The 16,611-nt window shown below is 41.5% G+C and overlaps 1 protein-coding gene across 3 annotated transcripts; it reads right to left on the reverse strand.

Moving 5' to 3' along the window:
- Positions 1 to 495: 495 nt before the first annotated feature.
- On the reverse strand, positions 496 to 16,162 carry LOC124137997 (uncharacterized protein C18B11.02c-like). 3 transcript variants are annotated; one of them, XM_048397667.1, is made up of 12 exons: positions 15,706 to 16,162; positions 12,101 to 12,224; positions 11,011 to 11,132; positions 10,309 to 10,409; positions 8,801 to 8,967; positions 7,837 to 7,978; positions 6,294 to 6,430; positions 5,318 to 5,371; positions 3,746 to 3,837; positions 2,739 to 3,137; positions 1,615 to 1,721; positions 496 to 1,027 (listed from the first exon to the last, which is right to left on the reverse strand). In XM_048397667.1, exons 1-11 carry the CDS (start codon positions 16,018 to 16,020, stop codon positions 1,656 to 1,658), a joined length of 1,719 nt encoding a protein of 572 aa, XP_048253624.1. In that variant the 5' UTR covers positions 16,021 to 16,162; the 3' UTR covers positions 496 to 1,027; positions 1,615 to 1,655. The 3 variants fall into 3 exon arrangements, with proteins under 3 accessions (XP_048253624.1, XP_048253623.1, XP_046360453.2); XM_048397666.1 differs by lacking the exon at positions 1,615 to 1,721 and having other exon boundaries at positions 496 to 1,605; XM_046504497.2 differs by having other exon boundaries at positions 496 to 1,721.
- Positions 16,163 to 16,611: the final 449 nt, after the last annotated feature.

Genomic DNA, 16,611 nt, shown 5'->3' on the forward strand with positions numbered 1-16,611 from the left:
CTGTGTGTGATCCGACACTGCATGACGCTCTACAACTATGTCATGTACAGTAGGCTGTGTGATCCGACACTGCATGACGCTCTACCACTATGTCATGTACAGTAGACTGTGTGTGATCCTACACTGCATGACGCTCTACCACTATGTCATGTACAGTAGGCTGTGTGATCCTACACTGCATGACGCTCTACCACTATGTCATGTACAGTAGACTCTGTAGACATAGAGTCTACAGTATTTTGCTACAGCATGTGCTGAAGTCTCAACCCGAACAAGGCCATATTGTCATGGTAGTTTATCTGAGATGATGTTACTTATTTTCCCCATGTTTGTATGATTCTTAGTAATAAAATCATAAAGTATGGCCTCCAGTTCATTCCCCAGTTCCCAAGAGCTCCAGAACATCATTTTCAGCAGATTAACAGAATTCTTAAGGTTATGGATGACTACCAATGACATAAGTTTTGCCATCGTTTGGGTGTAAATAACAACAGATTTTGTAATTCCGTCCTTTCATTTCCATAAAAATACACATATTAAAAATACAGTGGGCTTCTCATTGACAGTGGATCAGTGGATGCATTTCAACAGACACATGAAGATGTACACACACCACTCCATCTGACATCAGACACATGTAGATGCACACACACCACCCCATCTGACATCAGACACAGGAGATGCACACACACCACCCCATCTGACATCAGACACAGGAGATGCACACACCACCCCATCTGACATCAGACACATGTAGATGCACACACACCACCCCATCTGACATCAGACACAGGAGATGCACACACACCGCTCCATCTGACATCAGACACAGGAGATGCACACACCACCCCATCTGACATCAGACACATGTAGATGCACACACACCACTCCATCTGACATCAGACACAGGAGATGCACACACACCACCCCATCTGACATCAGACACAGGAGATGCACACACACCGCTCCATCTGACATCAGACACAGGAGATGCACACACACCAGGTCTATCTGACATCAGACACATGTAGATGCACACACACCACTCCATCTGACATCAGACACAGGAGATGCACACACACCACTCCATCTGACATCAGACACATGTAGATGTACACACACCACTCCATCTGACATCAGACACAGGAGATGCACACACACCACCCCATCTGACATCAGACACAGGAGATGCACACGCACCACTCCATCTGACATCAGACACAGGAGATGCACACACACCACTCCATCTGACATCAGACACAGGAGATGCACACACACCACCCCATCTGACATCAGACACAGGAGATGCACACGCACCACTCCATCTGACATCAGACACAGGAGATGCACACACACCACTCCATCTGACATCAGACACAGGAGATGCACACACACCACTCCATCTGACATCAGACACAGGAGATGCACACACACCACTCCATCTGACATCAGACACAGGAGATGCACACACACCAGGTCTATCTGACATCAGACACATGGACACATCACATCCAGATCATCAGCCTAACATCGAAGGTATCAGTGGTCCTGCCAGTCATCTCTGGCCCAGTCTGGTAGTGGTGTGCTGTATTCCCAGTCAGGGCCCTGGAACATGGACACATCACATCCAGATCATCAGCCTAACATCGAAGGTATCAGTGGTCCTGCCAGTCATCTCTAGCCCAGCCTGGTAGTGGTGTGCTGTATTCCCAGTCAGGGCCCTGGAACATGGACAACATGGAACATTGAGTCAGAACTGCTAGTTTCCTTGGTTTCCTGTCCCATGAAACAAAAGATTGCTGGCTACTTCAAAATGGTGTTTTAGAGCATTCGATTTATCCTTGCATCATGTCAGTTGAAGCACTGACTTGTAGTTTATCTGCACTTCCCAAAATAGAAATCAGTAACATCATCCAGAAAATAAAAGCTACACATATCCATCACTTTAGAAGTCTTCTCTTTCTACCTTCAACCAAAACCAAGGGATGAACATCTACCCAAAGCAAGGGAGTTAACTAACTATAAAAGTTGGAATTTCTGGGTGGCCAAACAAGTCTAAGCATAGTCCAATCAAAATCACGTTGCGGAATTGTAATCCTGTTTGTAAACAACATGTCAACTTTTGGTTGATTTCAGGACTTACAAATGATGTGTACCATCAACTGGGCGTCAACAGATATATTCCAAATCTTTCATGTTTTAATCAACTTGCACAAATGATCTGATGCACTTGGTGAGGTAAGACCCGTTCTATCACAAAATAGATCACAAATTCAATCAGATATCCTGACTGGACCCTGCCATTAAAGGGACATAACTGGTAATTGCCACTGATGGTGCTACAATCAAGCCACAAAGTTTCAGCCAAAGATTGAAATTGGACTTTTATGGTTCATTAACTCTAGGGTAGGTTGGTTGGTTGGTTTGTTATATATGACGGCGGTCTGTTAATAATTGAGTCTGGACCAGACAATCCAGTGATTGAATCATGAGCATCGATCCACACAATTGGAATCTAAGACATGCATCAACCAAGTCAGCGAGCCTTACCAGACGATCCCGTAAGTCAACAAGTAAGTCAACAAGCATAGTCGCCTTTTACGGCAAGCATGGGTTGCTGAAGATCTATTCTACACCGGATTCTTGGGATGGGTGGCAATGTCATAGCAATATGTTTTCCATTGAAAAGAGATACCGCCATGTTGTGTTTGGTAGGATTCCTAAGAGAGACCACTTACAGAGTACTTGAGAGCATGCAGGTACATGACCAGCTCCTCCTTCCTGGGGTCAACGTACTTCAGCCGACAACTAGAACAACTTGCATCTGGGATCCACTTCTCCCTGTCAAAGGGTGGGATGTCAGGACAAGGGTTCTCATCAGTTCTTGGTCTCTTGACTGGTGGTTCCTCACCGAGTCCACTCACAGCCTGTCTCTCATCAGTCTGATTACTGGCTGCATCTCCTATACCACTACAACCTGCCCCTTCTGTACCTGACTTGCCGGTGTCACTACAGTCGACCGTCCCTCCTTCAAGTTTTGCCGCTTCAGCTAATTCCTTTAGTCTCTCGTCAAAAAGAGGGTTTGCACCATCTGTCCAGTGGCCTATGTTGTGTAGCTCCAGCATTCTATCAGATACCTGAAGATATTCACAAACACTTGAGCAAGACATATTATGACTTCTTGCTGACATGTCACGATGATGATTAGTTGTTCTTTCATTGTGGTATTGCATTAGAACTATCTGCAAGACAGGAGATGTGATTCGTATTGGTTTCCCCCAATAGCAAGACTCGTGATCATGGTATGTGCTGACAGACCATGTATCAAAATCAGGGCTAATCTTGGATTCAAACAAAACCAGTCGATTCTCGGAGCTAATGGACGCAACTGAGAACAGCTCCTACCTCATGATATGTTGGCTCCATCACCCCTCCCTTGTACTTGTTAGAGCACCAGGCCTCACTGTTGTAGGGACCTCCCTATACCTACCTCTTGATATGTTGGCTCCATCAACCCTCCCTTGTACTTGTATGGGCCCTAGACCTCGCTGTTGTAGGGACCTCCCTATACCTACCTCCTGATCTGTTCGCTCCATCACCCCTCCCTTGTACTTGTTAGGGCCCTAGACCTTGCTGTTGTAGGGACCTCCCCATACCTACCTCCTGGTATGTTCGCTCCATCACCCCTCCAATGTTCTTGTTCGGGCCCAAGGCCTTGCTGTTGTCAGAACCTCTCTCAACCTACCTCCTGATCTGTTCGCTCCATCACCCCTCCCTTGTTCTTGTTCGGGCCCCAGGCCTCGCTGTTGTAGAATGGATCATTTATGATAGGATGACCTGGAGATGAGAACAGAGGAAACATAAAAGAGTTTTCCCAACTCATACAAATCAAAAGTCTTCAACTGAATACATAAGGAATCAATGTGGCTTTTGGAAGTAAGGTTGCATTCTTTGTGTGAGTAGGATCAAACACCTGTTGTATCACAGCGCGTCAGAATAGCCCAAACTGATGAAGGTCTTAGATGTTTACCATCTTGATGAATCCCATGATTACAGATAAGGTGCTGACAAAACATGGATCGATATCCCAGCAACTCTGGAGGTGAGGTGAGGTGAGGTGAGGTGAGGTGAGGTGAGGTGAGGTGAGGTGAGGTGAAATTGGGCTTAACGTCGCGTCCAAGATTATTGCACTTATATAGCAACGTGCATGCACGTGTATGTGTATGTGTGTGTGTGTGTGTGTGGCTGCTTGTACTAGTCCCGACTGATGCCGATTTATAGTGCTAGCACACTGAGATACCATGCCGCAGTTTAACATGAATACCCCACTCAGACACAGTATACTGACTCCGAGCCGACCAGTCCTTGTTTTAGCCCCTTAATGCCGAGCGCCAGACAGGGTAACAACAAGTTCCATCTTTTAACGTCTTTTGGTATGACGCGGCTGGGGATCGAACCCCAGACCTTCCGCTCTCCGGGCGGACGCTCTACCATTAGACCATGGAGGCGGTCCTAGCAACTCTGGAACTTAAAGGGGAAGTGTACACTCAAAAATCACTTTCTTTCTTTTTCTAAACAAAACGCAATTTTAGAATTAGTTAGTATCTGTGTTTGAAAATATACACTCATTTTTTTCACAGTGAAAGTTGGAAGCTCACAATAGTGTTAAAATGATATGCCGTTATGAGGCCTTCGTTTTACGAGCGAAATAGGCCTGAGTTATCCCCCTTAGATTATGACGTAATTGGTGCCAATTCAACTGGGTCCCTGTCTATTCTCAACGCAAAAGATATCAAGGACCAGTTTGCGGTAAAACAACATGGTCTACGACACACTCCGGCGCAGTGGTGACTCAGCATAACACAATTCTGGCTGGCATCTGAGACGCTAGAATCACAAAACTGTACCTACACCACGTGAAGCGGCTCTAACAAAGCATGATGACGTCATAATGTTTATCAATTGGCACCAATGACGTCATATTGCAAGGGGCATAAGCCATGGTGTTTTTGTTATGGAAATAGAACACTTGGTAAATGTGAAAAATATAAATCGTTTTAATGCAAAAAATATGTTAATTAAATATGATGTTTTTATATTTTTGTCTATGACACTTCTTTGTTAACACTTTTAATGTGGAAAAAGTACAAGAAAAATTGGTTCATTTCCGTGTGAACTTGCCCTTTAACCAACTTAGGGTCCTATCTACTAAGCTAAGGAGGAAGTCTGCACGTTGAATTGATGCCTCTAGACCACTGGGCCTTCCTTGTCCATGAGTTTAACGTGCTGCACTGTCTGCATGTGTCATGTGACCTACCTTCGAACTGTAGGTGTACTCTGATCTGATGGGTCCGCCCAGTGTGAGGCTGACCTGGAACATTCAGTTGACACACTCATAACATACTAATGTTTGTTTGTTTGTTGTTTAACACCACACTCAGCAATATTCCAGCTATATGATGGCCGTCTGTAAATAATCGAGTGTGGACCAGACATTCCAGTGATTGACATCATGAGCAATGATCCACGCAATTAGGATATGATGACATGATCAACCAAGTCAGCGAGTCTGACCACCTGATTTGATAGTTGCTTCTTACGAAAAGCATTGTCGCCTTTTACGGAAAGCATGGGTTACTGAAGACCCATTCTAACCAGAAACTTCTATCCAGAGTATGCATCCAAGCTGCCTGTGAGTCAGTACGTAACCTAGTAGGATAACACTCACATTACCATCTCATCCTACTGGGTACCCATTCCCTGCTCCACTCTGTCTCACTCAACAACCAGAGAAACAATACTCCTTACTCTTTACTGTTGCAGAGCAAGCCATCACTTTCTATGCTGAAGAAAACAGTTGTGGGTACATAAGTTATCCGATTAATGGATTTGAATGACGAAGTGAATACTGTTAAATGTTGCAATCTGTATTATTCGAGCTGGACCAGGGCTGCCTGACTATAAACACATATGGGCCAGCGCTTGCTACTACATCCCTTGTGAATGTGATCCAAGGACAACGTATCAACCTAGTCAACAGAGATGGACAACCTTATGAAATTCTTCCAACAAGAGTGAGTTTTACAACGCTTTTAGCAATATTCCAGCAATATCACGGCAGGGGACACCAGAAATGGGCTTCACACATTGTACCCATGTGGGGAATCGAACCTGGGTCTTTGGCATGATGAGCGAATGCTTTAACCACTAGGCTACCCGACTGCCCTCTTACCACAAGAAGCAGAGTGCTGGGTGCCAATTCCACCCTGAGTGCCCCAGAGTTCTATACGTACATCTGACCACACTGGATGTGCCATTGTAACTGAGCCTCTCAAATGTTGTGTGACACGCCTTGCCATCGGGTCTGACTCGGAACAGCCCCAGCTTCTGGGAGATGACACCGATTGGCTCTCGGCACTCAATCTTCCCACTGAAACCAACCAATCAGAAGTAGGAACTTAAGACAAAACTACTATCAATATTTCCTTTGAACATGTTGAATGTTGTGATAAAACTGATACAAAAAGAAAGTCAAGGAACCCTACGGGTCACATCACCTTATAATGTTAAATACAGAACAAGGATGAAATACTAGTACTCATATCCCCTGTCAATGGCATGGTCAATGGAGTGTAGCGCCTGATTGGAAAAGCCGTCCCTGGCTAGACTGATATCAGTGTACAATTTGATCAAGAAATATTGAATGGTCTTTGAGTTCAGCTCCCATAAGAACTGTGGCAACTCTACCCTCATTTAAACCTAAGTCTACTTTGTTTTCATGGAAAACTCCTAAACAGGAAAAGGCACCAGTTCATGGCTAGACTGATATCTGTGCAAAGTTTGAGAATGTTCCAGAAACAACACGTTATTGACATGAGGTCGGTCGGACAGGGTCCATTCCTATATCCCCTCCCACAGGTGGGAAATAATAGGGAGAACCCAGAGTATCATCAGCAGAAAAACCTAAGGCCAGGCTTTTTTTATTTTTAGGATTACAGATTTTTCAGCTCAAAGTCCAGGGTTGGAGGAGGGAAAAAAAAAAGGCAGATGCATTTTTTTTAATGCAGAATGCCTCTGGCATACTATATGAACATATTCTGTGTTCAAAAGACCACCATTTGTGATGATAAAGCCCCTTGTAACAATAAAAATTCTATCACTTACCACACAGACAATTGTCAAGGGAGGCTATTCATGTTCGGCTTCGAGATCAACAAAGATTGATTATGTACCTCTTTACTAGTTTACAATGGTTAATTCATGTGTTTCTTATTAAAAGGTGATGATAACAAATAAAATAACTGAGTACGTCGCTATCGGCGGGGAAAAAAATAAATGGAAATCTGATTATTTTTTTTACATTTTCTCAAAAACTAGAGTTGGCGGGTCCGTAATCTGAAAAATATAAAACGCCTGGCCTACAGGTCCCTGGGACCTTAATTAAAAACACTGGCAATTGATAATGAAGGTGATACATAGTGAGAAATGAAGCCTAGCGGCAGGTATTTTCATACCGACATAATATATAGATGTATAGATTATTAAGCATGAACACAGAGATAATGAACATGTAATAGACGGGGCATGAAACCCTCTGAAACCTAAACATTTACATAAGTAATGAGTCTCACATACGGCTATATTCTTTATGAAAAAATCTGCTTTGGAAGCAGTTTTGGAAGTATTTAAGAAAATACTGAACAAGCATTAATCAGAAAAGTTCTGATGGATGGAAGGAAGGAAGGAAGGAAGGAAGGTAAATGACGGAAACGTGACATAAACTTCTGTTTCAGTATTTAATGGGACATTTTTAAGATATAACACTGAATCACCTACTCAGGAAACTTGCCAACCACTCGACAGACATATTCCTTCTGTACTTCTCTCTTCAATACCTGGTCCTCCAACACCTTCGTCTTCTGCGTTGTCTTCCCCATTATGAGCACACCAGAGGTCAGTCTGTCCAGCCGGTAGATGTCTGCAACACATATGGTCAAGTGATTGAGGTCAGTCTGTCCAGCTAGTAGATGTCTGCAACACACACAGTTAATTGCGTGAGGTCAGTGTGTCAAGCCGGTAGATGTCTGCAACATACACTGTCAATGATTGAGGTCAGTCTGTCCAGCTAGCAGATGTCTGCAACACACACAGTCAAGTGATTGAGGTCAGTCTGTCCAGCTAGTAGATGTCTGCAACACATATGGTCAAGTGATTGAGGTCAGTCTGTCCAGCTAGTAGATGTCTGCAACACACACGATCAAGTCTTTGAGGTCAGTCTGTCCAGCTGGTAGATGTCTGCAACACACATGATCAAGTGATTGAGGCCAGTCTGTCCAGCTGGTAGATGTCTGCAACATACACTGTCAATGATTGAGGTCAGTCTGTCCAGCCGGTAGATGTCTGCAACACACATGATCAAGTCATTGAGGTCAGTCTGTCCAGCCGGTAGATGTCTGCAACACACACGATCAAGTGATTAAAGGTCAGTCTGTCCAGCTGGTAGATGTCTGCAACACACACGATCAAGTCATTGAGGCCAGTCTGTCCAGCTAGTAGATGTCTGCAACATACACTGTCAATGTTGAGGTCAGTCTGTCCAGCTGGTAGAAGTCTGCAACACACATGATCAAGTGATTGAGGTCAGTCTGTCCAGCCGCTAGATGTCTGCAACACATGTGGTCAAGTGCTTGAGGTCAGCCCTGATATACTCACTCCTCAAGTTAGAGCAGCCCAGGTGATTTCCCTGATATACTCACTCCTCAAGTTAGAGCACTCTAGCTGTTTGCCTTGATATACTCACTCCTCAAGTTAGAGCACCCCAGCTGCTGGCCCAGGATAAAGACGACCGAGTTGTGTCTGTACTTGCCACAAGGGTGGCATGGAATGGAGGACGGCTTGTTTATGACGATCAAGTCATCATTTTCTGCAATTACCTCGATAGGACAGCCCACAACAGGGTTCTCGTGTCTGAAGGAGGAGCATCAACATGTGAGACAACATAGAAACCAGGATTTTCATTTGTCTACTGAGTCAACTTTGAGCAGGTAAGAAACACTGTTGATCTGAACCAATAATACCATTTATCATATAATGGGTAGGTTTCTCGGCAGGATAAAGCCAACGGATAAAAACGATATCCGTTGGGGTCATATGCGGATAGAGATGCAAATATCAAAGGTCAAGTAGGGACTATTTTCACTGTTTATAAACAAACATGGCGTCGCCCTCGTCATTCGGCGATCGAGTCAGAATTAACCATCGGGAATCTGGATAAACTACAGGGATAATTGCTATCATTATCGAAAGAACAGTCTAATATACAGAAAATCAGTGTCTAACTGTAATGTAAGGCATTTTATAAGTTTTGGAAACTTTGTAGATATAAATTTTGCGAAAAATTTTGCGATGGCACATCTGTGCTTGTAGACCTCTGCGGCTTGAAACCTTCTCCTCAAATCAAAATAGTTGGATTTGGCCAAAATATGTTTGAATTGTTACCTTGTTTCGTTTTGTCGCTTTGTGTACATCTGACTACACTTCTTAACTATGACAGGACAGACCGACTGTCAACATCGTCTGACCGTGGCCGTGACGTCTCATAGACTAGGGTTAGAGTAGCTTCCCTTTGACAAAGGGCAGTTACTCTAGCGGACAGACCGATGGATTGCCGCGAAAGGCAATTAAAAACAATAGTTGTTTTGCTTCGCCACTGTATAAGAACAGATTTCAGTTGGAACTATATTGGCTACTGTCACTGTCCGACTGACACATCACTTACCCTGTGACGTTATAAATATTAATGCGCGCATTCAAGGAAAACTCGCAATGTTTCGGTAATGTTTGTGAAAGAGGGAAAGCGATTTTGAAGCACAGAATTAAAGAATGACATTATATGATAAAGAGGTTATCACACTTGTGTGTTTGGGGATGGTAAATATCCTGTATTAGGAATAAACACCATGTATTTAGCTCGCCAAGGCTCGCTAAATACAATGTTTATTCCTAATGCAGGATATTTACCATCCCCAAACACACTCGCGTGATAACCTCTATATACAGTGTCTGGATACTACCATATACAGTGCCTTGATACTACCATATACCAAGCTACCATCTACAGAGCCTGGATACTACCATCTTCAGAGCCTGGATACTACCTTATACAGAGCCTGGATACTACCATTTACAGAGCCTGGATACTACCATATACAGAGCCTGGATACTACCATATACTGAGCCTGGATACTACCATATACAGAGTCTGGCTACTATAATATGTGAGTTTTGATGACTAGGTATAGAACGTACCTGTGGACCTTATGTGCTATTAGTTCACTGTCTCGTAGAATGTGATCCCCTTGTACCTTTTTTCCATTGACAGTCAGGTTACCACTGCTAATTGCATTGATCTGCACAAGTGAAACATGAGACATGTGAAACAAATTTACCAACATCAGAAGCTTAGTGAAATATTAACTTTACTGATAATCAAATATCGATCTACATTTGTGGAGACCACATCTCATCCAGGAGAAAAAGTAAATACAGATTGCACCAGATTGCAGTGGTGCATGAGCCATTATTTAGGTAGTAACCATGGTGATACTGGAATGTGTTTGGGTGTAATGTTTTATTGAAGCTGGAAACTTTTTTGGACATCTCCACACCAGGGTCGAAACGGGAAGGAAGAAATGCATAGTGTGAGATAGAATAAGTTTAAAAATGAACTTCTGCAGACCCGCAGTTAATAAATCTATTGCTAAATATCAACTAGGATTACTCACTAAATGTTTAATATTGAATTTGATGAAATTTTTTTTTCTTTTCTTAGCCATGGTATTTTTTATAAACGTAAATGTTTCTTTGGCAGATCTATTTAGTATCGATATTCTTTATTTGTATTGATACAGTATCAACATTAAAGAAGAACATATACATTGACATTGCGATATACGACGTCATCCAAATGTAGTGATTTCCCAGCATTACCTGCTGGCTAGGTAGACTCACATAATCCTCTTCTGAATAAGCCTTGAACTCTGACTTGATGACATCCAGGATTGACCTACCCAGCCAGCGCTGCTTCACGTACGAGGTGAACGTGTAATAGTAGGGGTATACTTTCCTCAAACCTATAAACACACAGGAAACAACGTAAACCACAAGCACACTTGCAAGAAACGGATATTTTTCACAATAAACTGATGACAGTTTTCACAACAGTCTGACTAAAACACGTAAAGTAAATTTCCTGCAGGCCATAAGGACCCATACAAATTTGAAATGACGGGCCCGACACGAGATCTACCTGCCACGGGCCTATGGGCAGCGCTGACCGTATTTGACGTAATAAGCGCCCCGCTCTAATAAGCGCCCACGGCGATATTTGCTAATATATTGGCTAGTGAACAATCTCAATTAGCACCCCTTCCGATTGATCAATGTACACAAGACATTTATTCGTGTATAATACGCACTCGTGTGTTATATGCACCCTTAATCATGTTAATTATGGGCAATTAAATCCTGGAAAAATATATATGTCGTATATAAATATTTCAGGCTGTCAGCATAAACCACGAAATTTATGAACTTTTTTCGCCAAAATAATATTCCAATATGAGCCCCCTATTTCTAATTTTGAGAGCACCCTGGGTGCTTATTACGTCGAATACGGTATTTCACTTTGCGCAAGGTAGCATACCTTTCAAACTGATAACTCAAACATAAACATGATTAGAGAACAGTTGGCAGCCTACCTGCATTGTTTTATATTTTACCATAGGAACAATGGTTTCTGTTCAGGCATAATTCTTGTGTGACCAATAGTATGGGTTTATTTTAAGTGCTTCTTCAAAATCTAATGAACAGTACATAATGTAATCAGCATCCCTTCCAAAATATTCTGTCACATTGCCAAACATTCAAATGTTATCCTTGCTTCTACTTTTCAGAATCACGATGTGACATGATAGTACATGACATTCCACACCATGACCATGATGACAGAATAACAACTGTTAATATTAGTAGTATTGGGCCTTGTCAAAATAAGACAATATGTCTGTGTATGAAACACTTGTGTCCATGCAAGATGTACCATTCTCGTAGTAGTAGTCAGTTTCTTCATACAGATCGGCTGCAAACCCTGGTTCGGGGGCATTAGGCTTTTTAGACTTTGGCTTCTTCTTATCATGTTTCTTCCATCTCTCCATTCTTTCAAACTGAAAAAAAAGACTGACATGAGTAAGCTATGCTTAACGATGAGTCACAATGGGATCCTAGAGTGAAGGCATGACCCTACATCACAGCCGACAACACCACCTTCATAAATCCTATTCAGACTGTGGTGGCAATTACCCTAGCATTTTTCTAAAAAATATTAGAAATATTTCCTGCAGGTTTGTGACTGAAAAGTTGATATGGCTGTACTCCCAGATAATTTCCCTTATATACACATAATTGTCATAGTTTTATTACCATAACTTGAGGTAATAACAGAGCAGGAACCCGTTCACTTCATGTTTTGACGGTAGCGAGCTGCAATGTTGATATGGTGTGTGCATGTGCTAGATTCCTTTTGTCTGTTTCTGCATGGGTTTTCTACAAGCTGTATGTTGTTCTTTCTGTTAGCAGAAAACACGCTAAGTTATATTGTGATCAGTACTTATTGAGTGACCAGTCGTAACAGTACTGTATAACAATGTTAGCTTGGTATTACCTGAAAACCCAGACATCCTCAAATATGTTTAACAAAATTCACTGAACTTTGAGTATCTTTTTCAAAATTCCCAGAAGAACATAGTTTAACAGTTAGTTCAGATACTGTGAGAGGAATTACCTGGACCCCCACTTAACAGATCTTTATCTTTTTTGCCTTTGCATGATCATTTAACCTTAGGCAAGAACTAGACTAGGGATCAGGGTAATTACCCAGCCAACACATAACATTTTCAAAACGTTTTCAAAAGGTTTCATGGTAGTTTTTCAAAAACATTTTCGTCAAAACATTTTATCAACATTTTAGAAATGTTTTACAACTATTCAAAATGTTATTGAACTGTTTTCAAAATGTTATTCAAGAACATCATGCTAAAACATAGGCGAAACTATTTCAAAACATGTTATTACAATGTTTTCAACATGTTGCAGAAACATTTTGCTAGAACATATTTAATGAAATGTTATCATCATGTTTTAAATACATTGTGTAAACATATGTAAAATCATCCGAATAAGGTGTAAATGTTTTATGATTATTCAAAATGTAATTGAAATGTTTTTAAAATGTTTTTCAAGAAGATCATGCCATAACATAGGCGAAACTATTTCACAACATGTTATTACAATGTTTTCAACACGTTGCAGAAATGGTATGCCAGAAACTATTTCATGAAATGTTATTGAAAGGATTTTTAAATGTTATTCAAGAACATCATGCTGTAACATAGACGATACTGTTTCATAACATGTTATTGCAATGTTTTCAACACAATGCAGAAATGTTATGCAAGAACATATTTTCACGAAATGTTATTACCATGTATTGAATACGTAAATTCCTGAAACAACTACACCAGACACCAACCTACACAATACGACATTTCTGGAACATTTCATAAAATGTTTTAGGGATGTTTGTATAACATGTTTGTGTTTGCTGGGCACCTACACAGACAATTCCCCACTGCCCATTACCCCATGAGTAACAGGACAATTCCCCACACCCAACCATAACTGAGAACACTTAAGACAATTGCAGACTTAGAGTGCAGATGAAACCATGTTCTTTTTCCATGTAACGTTTTTTTTCTCAGCACTTTATCAAAGAAGTATTTCAATGATGGGCTTGTGTCTCTTATAATTACTTTGATGAAATTTGAAATTAATGAACATTACGTACAGATTACATACAGGTCTCAGCAACTTGTTGTTTTACATTTTGTGTGCATGGACTTGAATGAGATGAAGGGAGCATGCAAAATTTTCAATAGTTTCTAACTAGCCAAGGAAATTTGAAATAAATCAAATCACATCACATTAGGGATATATGTGACAGATCTCACCATGCTGACTGGGTCGAAATCGAAAGTGAACAGACTTATAACCTGGGGAACCTTTGCATTGAATTGATTGAAAGGACTGAAGAAATTGGAGAGTGAGAGAGAGTGCCAAAACGCATTATCAATACAGTACACCACTTAACCATGTTAACAGATCTTTATTTTTTTTGCCTTTGCATGATCATTTAACCTTAGGCAAGAAAATATAGTTGTATAGACTAGGGATCAGGGTAATTACCCAGCCAACACATAACATTTTCAATACATCATATGGTCACTTGTCTCTTGTTATTTAGCTACCTATTAATATTAGCAATGATTAAATGTGGCAAAACGTCCATGCGAGGGAATTGTCTGTGGGGTTTTGTCCAAGCAGGGAATTGTCTGCATGGGAAAATGTCCTACACTCCTTTGACCTGAGACCTCCTCCGTGGCCTACTGGTAGAGCATCCACCCAGAGAGTGGAGAATAAAAGGTTTGATCCCCAGCCCTGTCACACCAAAAGACGTTATGAAAATGGTACATCGTTGTTGGCATTAAGGGGCTAAAACAATGAGTGGTCGGGTCGGGTCGGAGTCAGTATGCTGTCTGAGTGGGGTACTCATGTTAAACTGTGGCATGGTATCTCAGTGGGCTAGCACTATATAATCGGCATTAGTCCTGACTAGTACAAGCTGTCATACACAACCACATCAAACATGCATGCACATCGCTATATAAATGCAAATAATCTTGGACCGTGACGTTGAACCCCATTTCACCTCACCTGTTGAATGGCACCAATTAAAGACAAGGTTTTCGTCAATAAAGATCCTGTTTATAGCTACTTTCTTTGGGTTATAGCGAAAACGGCACCTCTGCAAAACGTCACCGGGAGACAACGGCACCGATTGGCGAAAACGGCACCTCGACTCAAGCGAAAACGGCTACCATTGCCTGGCGAAAACGGAACCTTATTTTTTTACACCTTGGTCAAATAAATGATAATAAACTTACATAAAACAAGTAAGAAATTAGCACCCTTCTCCAATTTACTCGCCGACTCTGATTGGTAGGCGCAGTTAACTTATTGTGAAAACACTATACGCGTTGAAGTTTTAAGTACTTTTACTCAATTTAAGCTGAAACTGTATTTAAGAGGCCAAACAGCGTGCTGTCAGATCACAATTATTCACAATGGCCTTTAGATGTGTTGTATGCGAGAAGAATGTCAGAAAAAATCAACATGCTGTATCCTGTGAACAGTGGACCCATCTAGTATGTGGAACCGGACTTTCTGTGGCCCGTAAAAACCAGGACCAGGACAGTGTTGACAGCAATTCAATTCCGAGTTGAGGTATTAATATTGTTGTTATAACTGATTGGTGTAATTGTTCTCGGTAATTTACAATAAGCTGTCAATTATGCGGTGCCGTTTTCGCCAGAGAAATCGGTGACGTTTTGCTGAGGTGCCGTTTTAGCCTGCACCCCTTTCTTTGACTCACAGCTGGTAGTACCCGTCGTGATGCCTAATTTATCATGATTATTGACAATTATCATTGCCAGTATGATGAAAAGAAATTATCTGATCAAGCGTGACAGGACTTCAAAAGATGAAACAGCGTCGTGTCCGCATGCAAGCATGTCAATTTTGCATGTTTACCTTCTTCAATCCTCTTTTCGACAGTGTCGCTTTGTATTCTTCAAGCGAGTGGTTCGGGTCTTGGAATTTATACTTTTTATTCTTATCTCGACCGTGATGGTGTCGGTGACCATCTCGCTCTGAAGCGGAATGGCCCCCTGTGTCCCCGGCATTCATTTCTTGTTTCCTATTCGACTCCTGTGTTAATCCTCTGGCGCCGGATAGTCTTAGGACACCCGTTCTTTGAACGTTGTACAAACTGTTGCCTATTTTCGTAAAACTAAAAGTTGATAGCAAATGTGGACCAACTATCGAGAAGAGACCTCTCAGCCTCATGCATGAACTCTGGAAGTGAGTTATAGGAACATGCGTTTTTTCTTTTTAATCGGGAAAGTTGTCATGACTGAAATAAGAAACACAACCATTCACACACGGTTCCGTATGGAAGTCGCCATCTTTGAATAAGGGAGGTAACCGCCTTTTGTCGCATTATTATCTCCCTTTGCAATTTAAGCGATGTTTCTTTGTGGCAAAAGGACAAGGTAATGATAACCTTCTGGCCCACGGGATCTGCATAATTTAAGGAAAGGACAAAACATTTAGAAAATATATCATCAAAAAATTATCAGATGTGTTCATATGAATGTTAATGTGATTTTGTTCATTTCAACCTCTGCATGTGAACGTGTGACAACAGTAATTGGTAATGCTAAAATATGTCCAAAGAATGTTTTAGGGATTTTGTGGAAGACTTTTACTCTAGTGTCAATGCAAATATCAGCAAGTCTTTGACAAAAGATTATTTTCTTTGGAGTCGTAGATACAATTAGTACAAACATATACCAGAAGTAAAAGATTCTTTTTGGGTGAGAGACTTGTTCACATTTAGATTGGGGCGGTGGGGTAGCCTAGTGGTTAAAGCATCTG

The sequence above is a fragment of the Haliotis rufescens genome, unplaced genomic scaffold (genome assembly GCF_023055435.1).
Source record: "Haliotis rufescens isolate VD_foot unplaced genomic scaffold, xgHalRufe1.0.p SCAF_17, whole genome shotgun sequence".
In the NCBI taxonomy this organism is placed as follows: domain Eukaryota; kingdom Metazoa; phylum Mollusca; class Gastropoda; order Lepetellida; family Haliotidae; genus Haliotis; species Haliotis rufescens.

Coding starts and splice junctions, on each gene's coding strand:
- LOC124137997 (XM_048397666.1), bottom strand. CDS start 16,020: ATGAGGCTGAGAGGTCTCTTCTCGATAGTTGGTCCACATTTGCTATCA. Junction 12,225..15,705: donor CGAAAAGAGGATTGAAGAAG/GTAAACATGCAA, acceptor CTTTTTTTTCAG/TTTGAAAGAATGGAGAGATG. Junction 7,979..8,800: donor GGGGTGCTCTAACTTGAGGA/GTGAGTATATCA, acceptor TATGTGTTGCAG/ACATCTACCGGCTGGACAGA.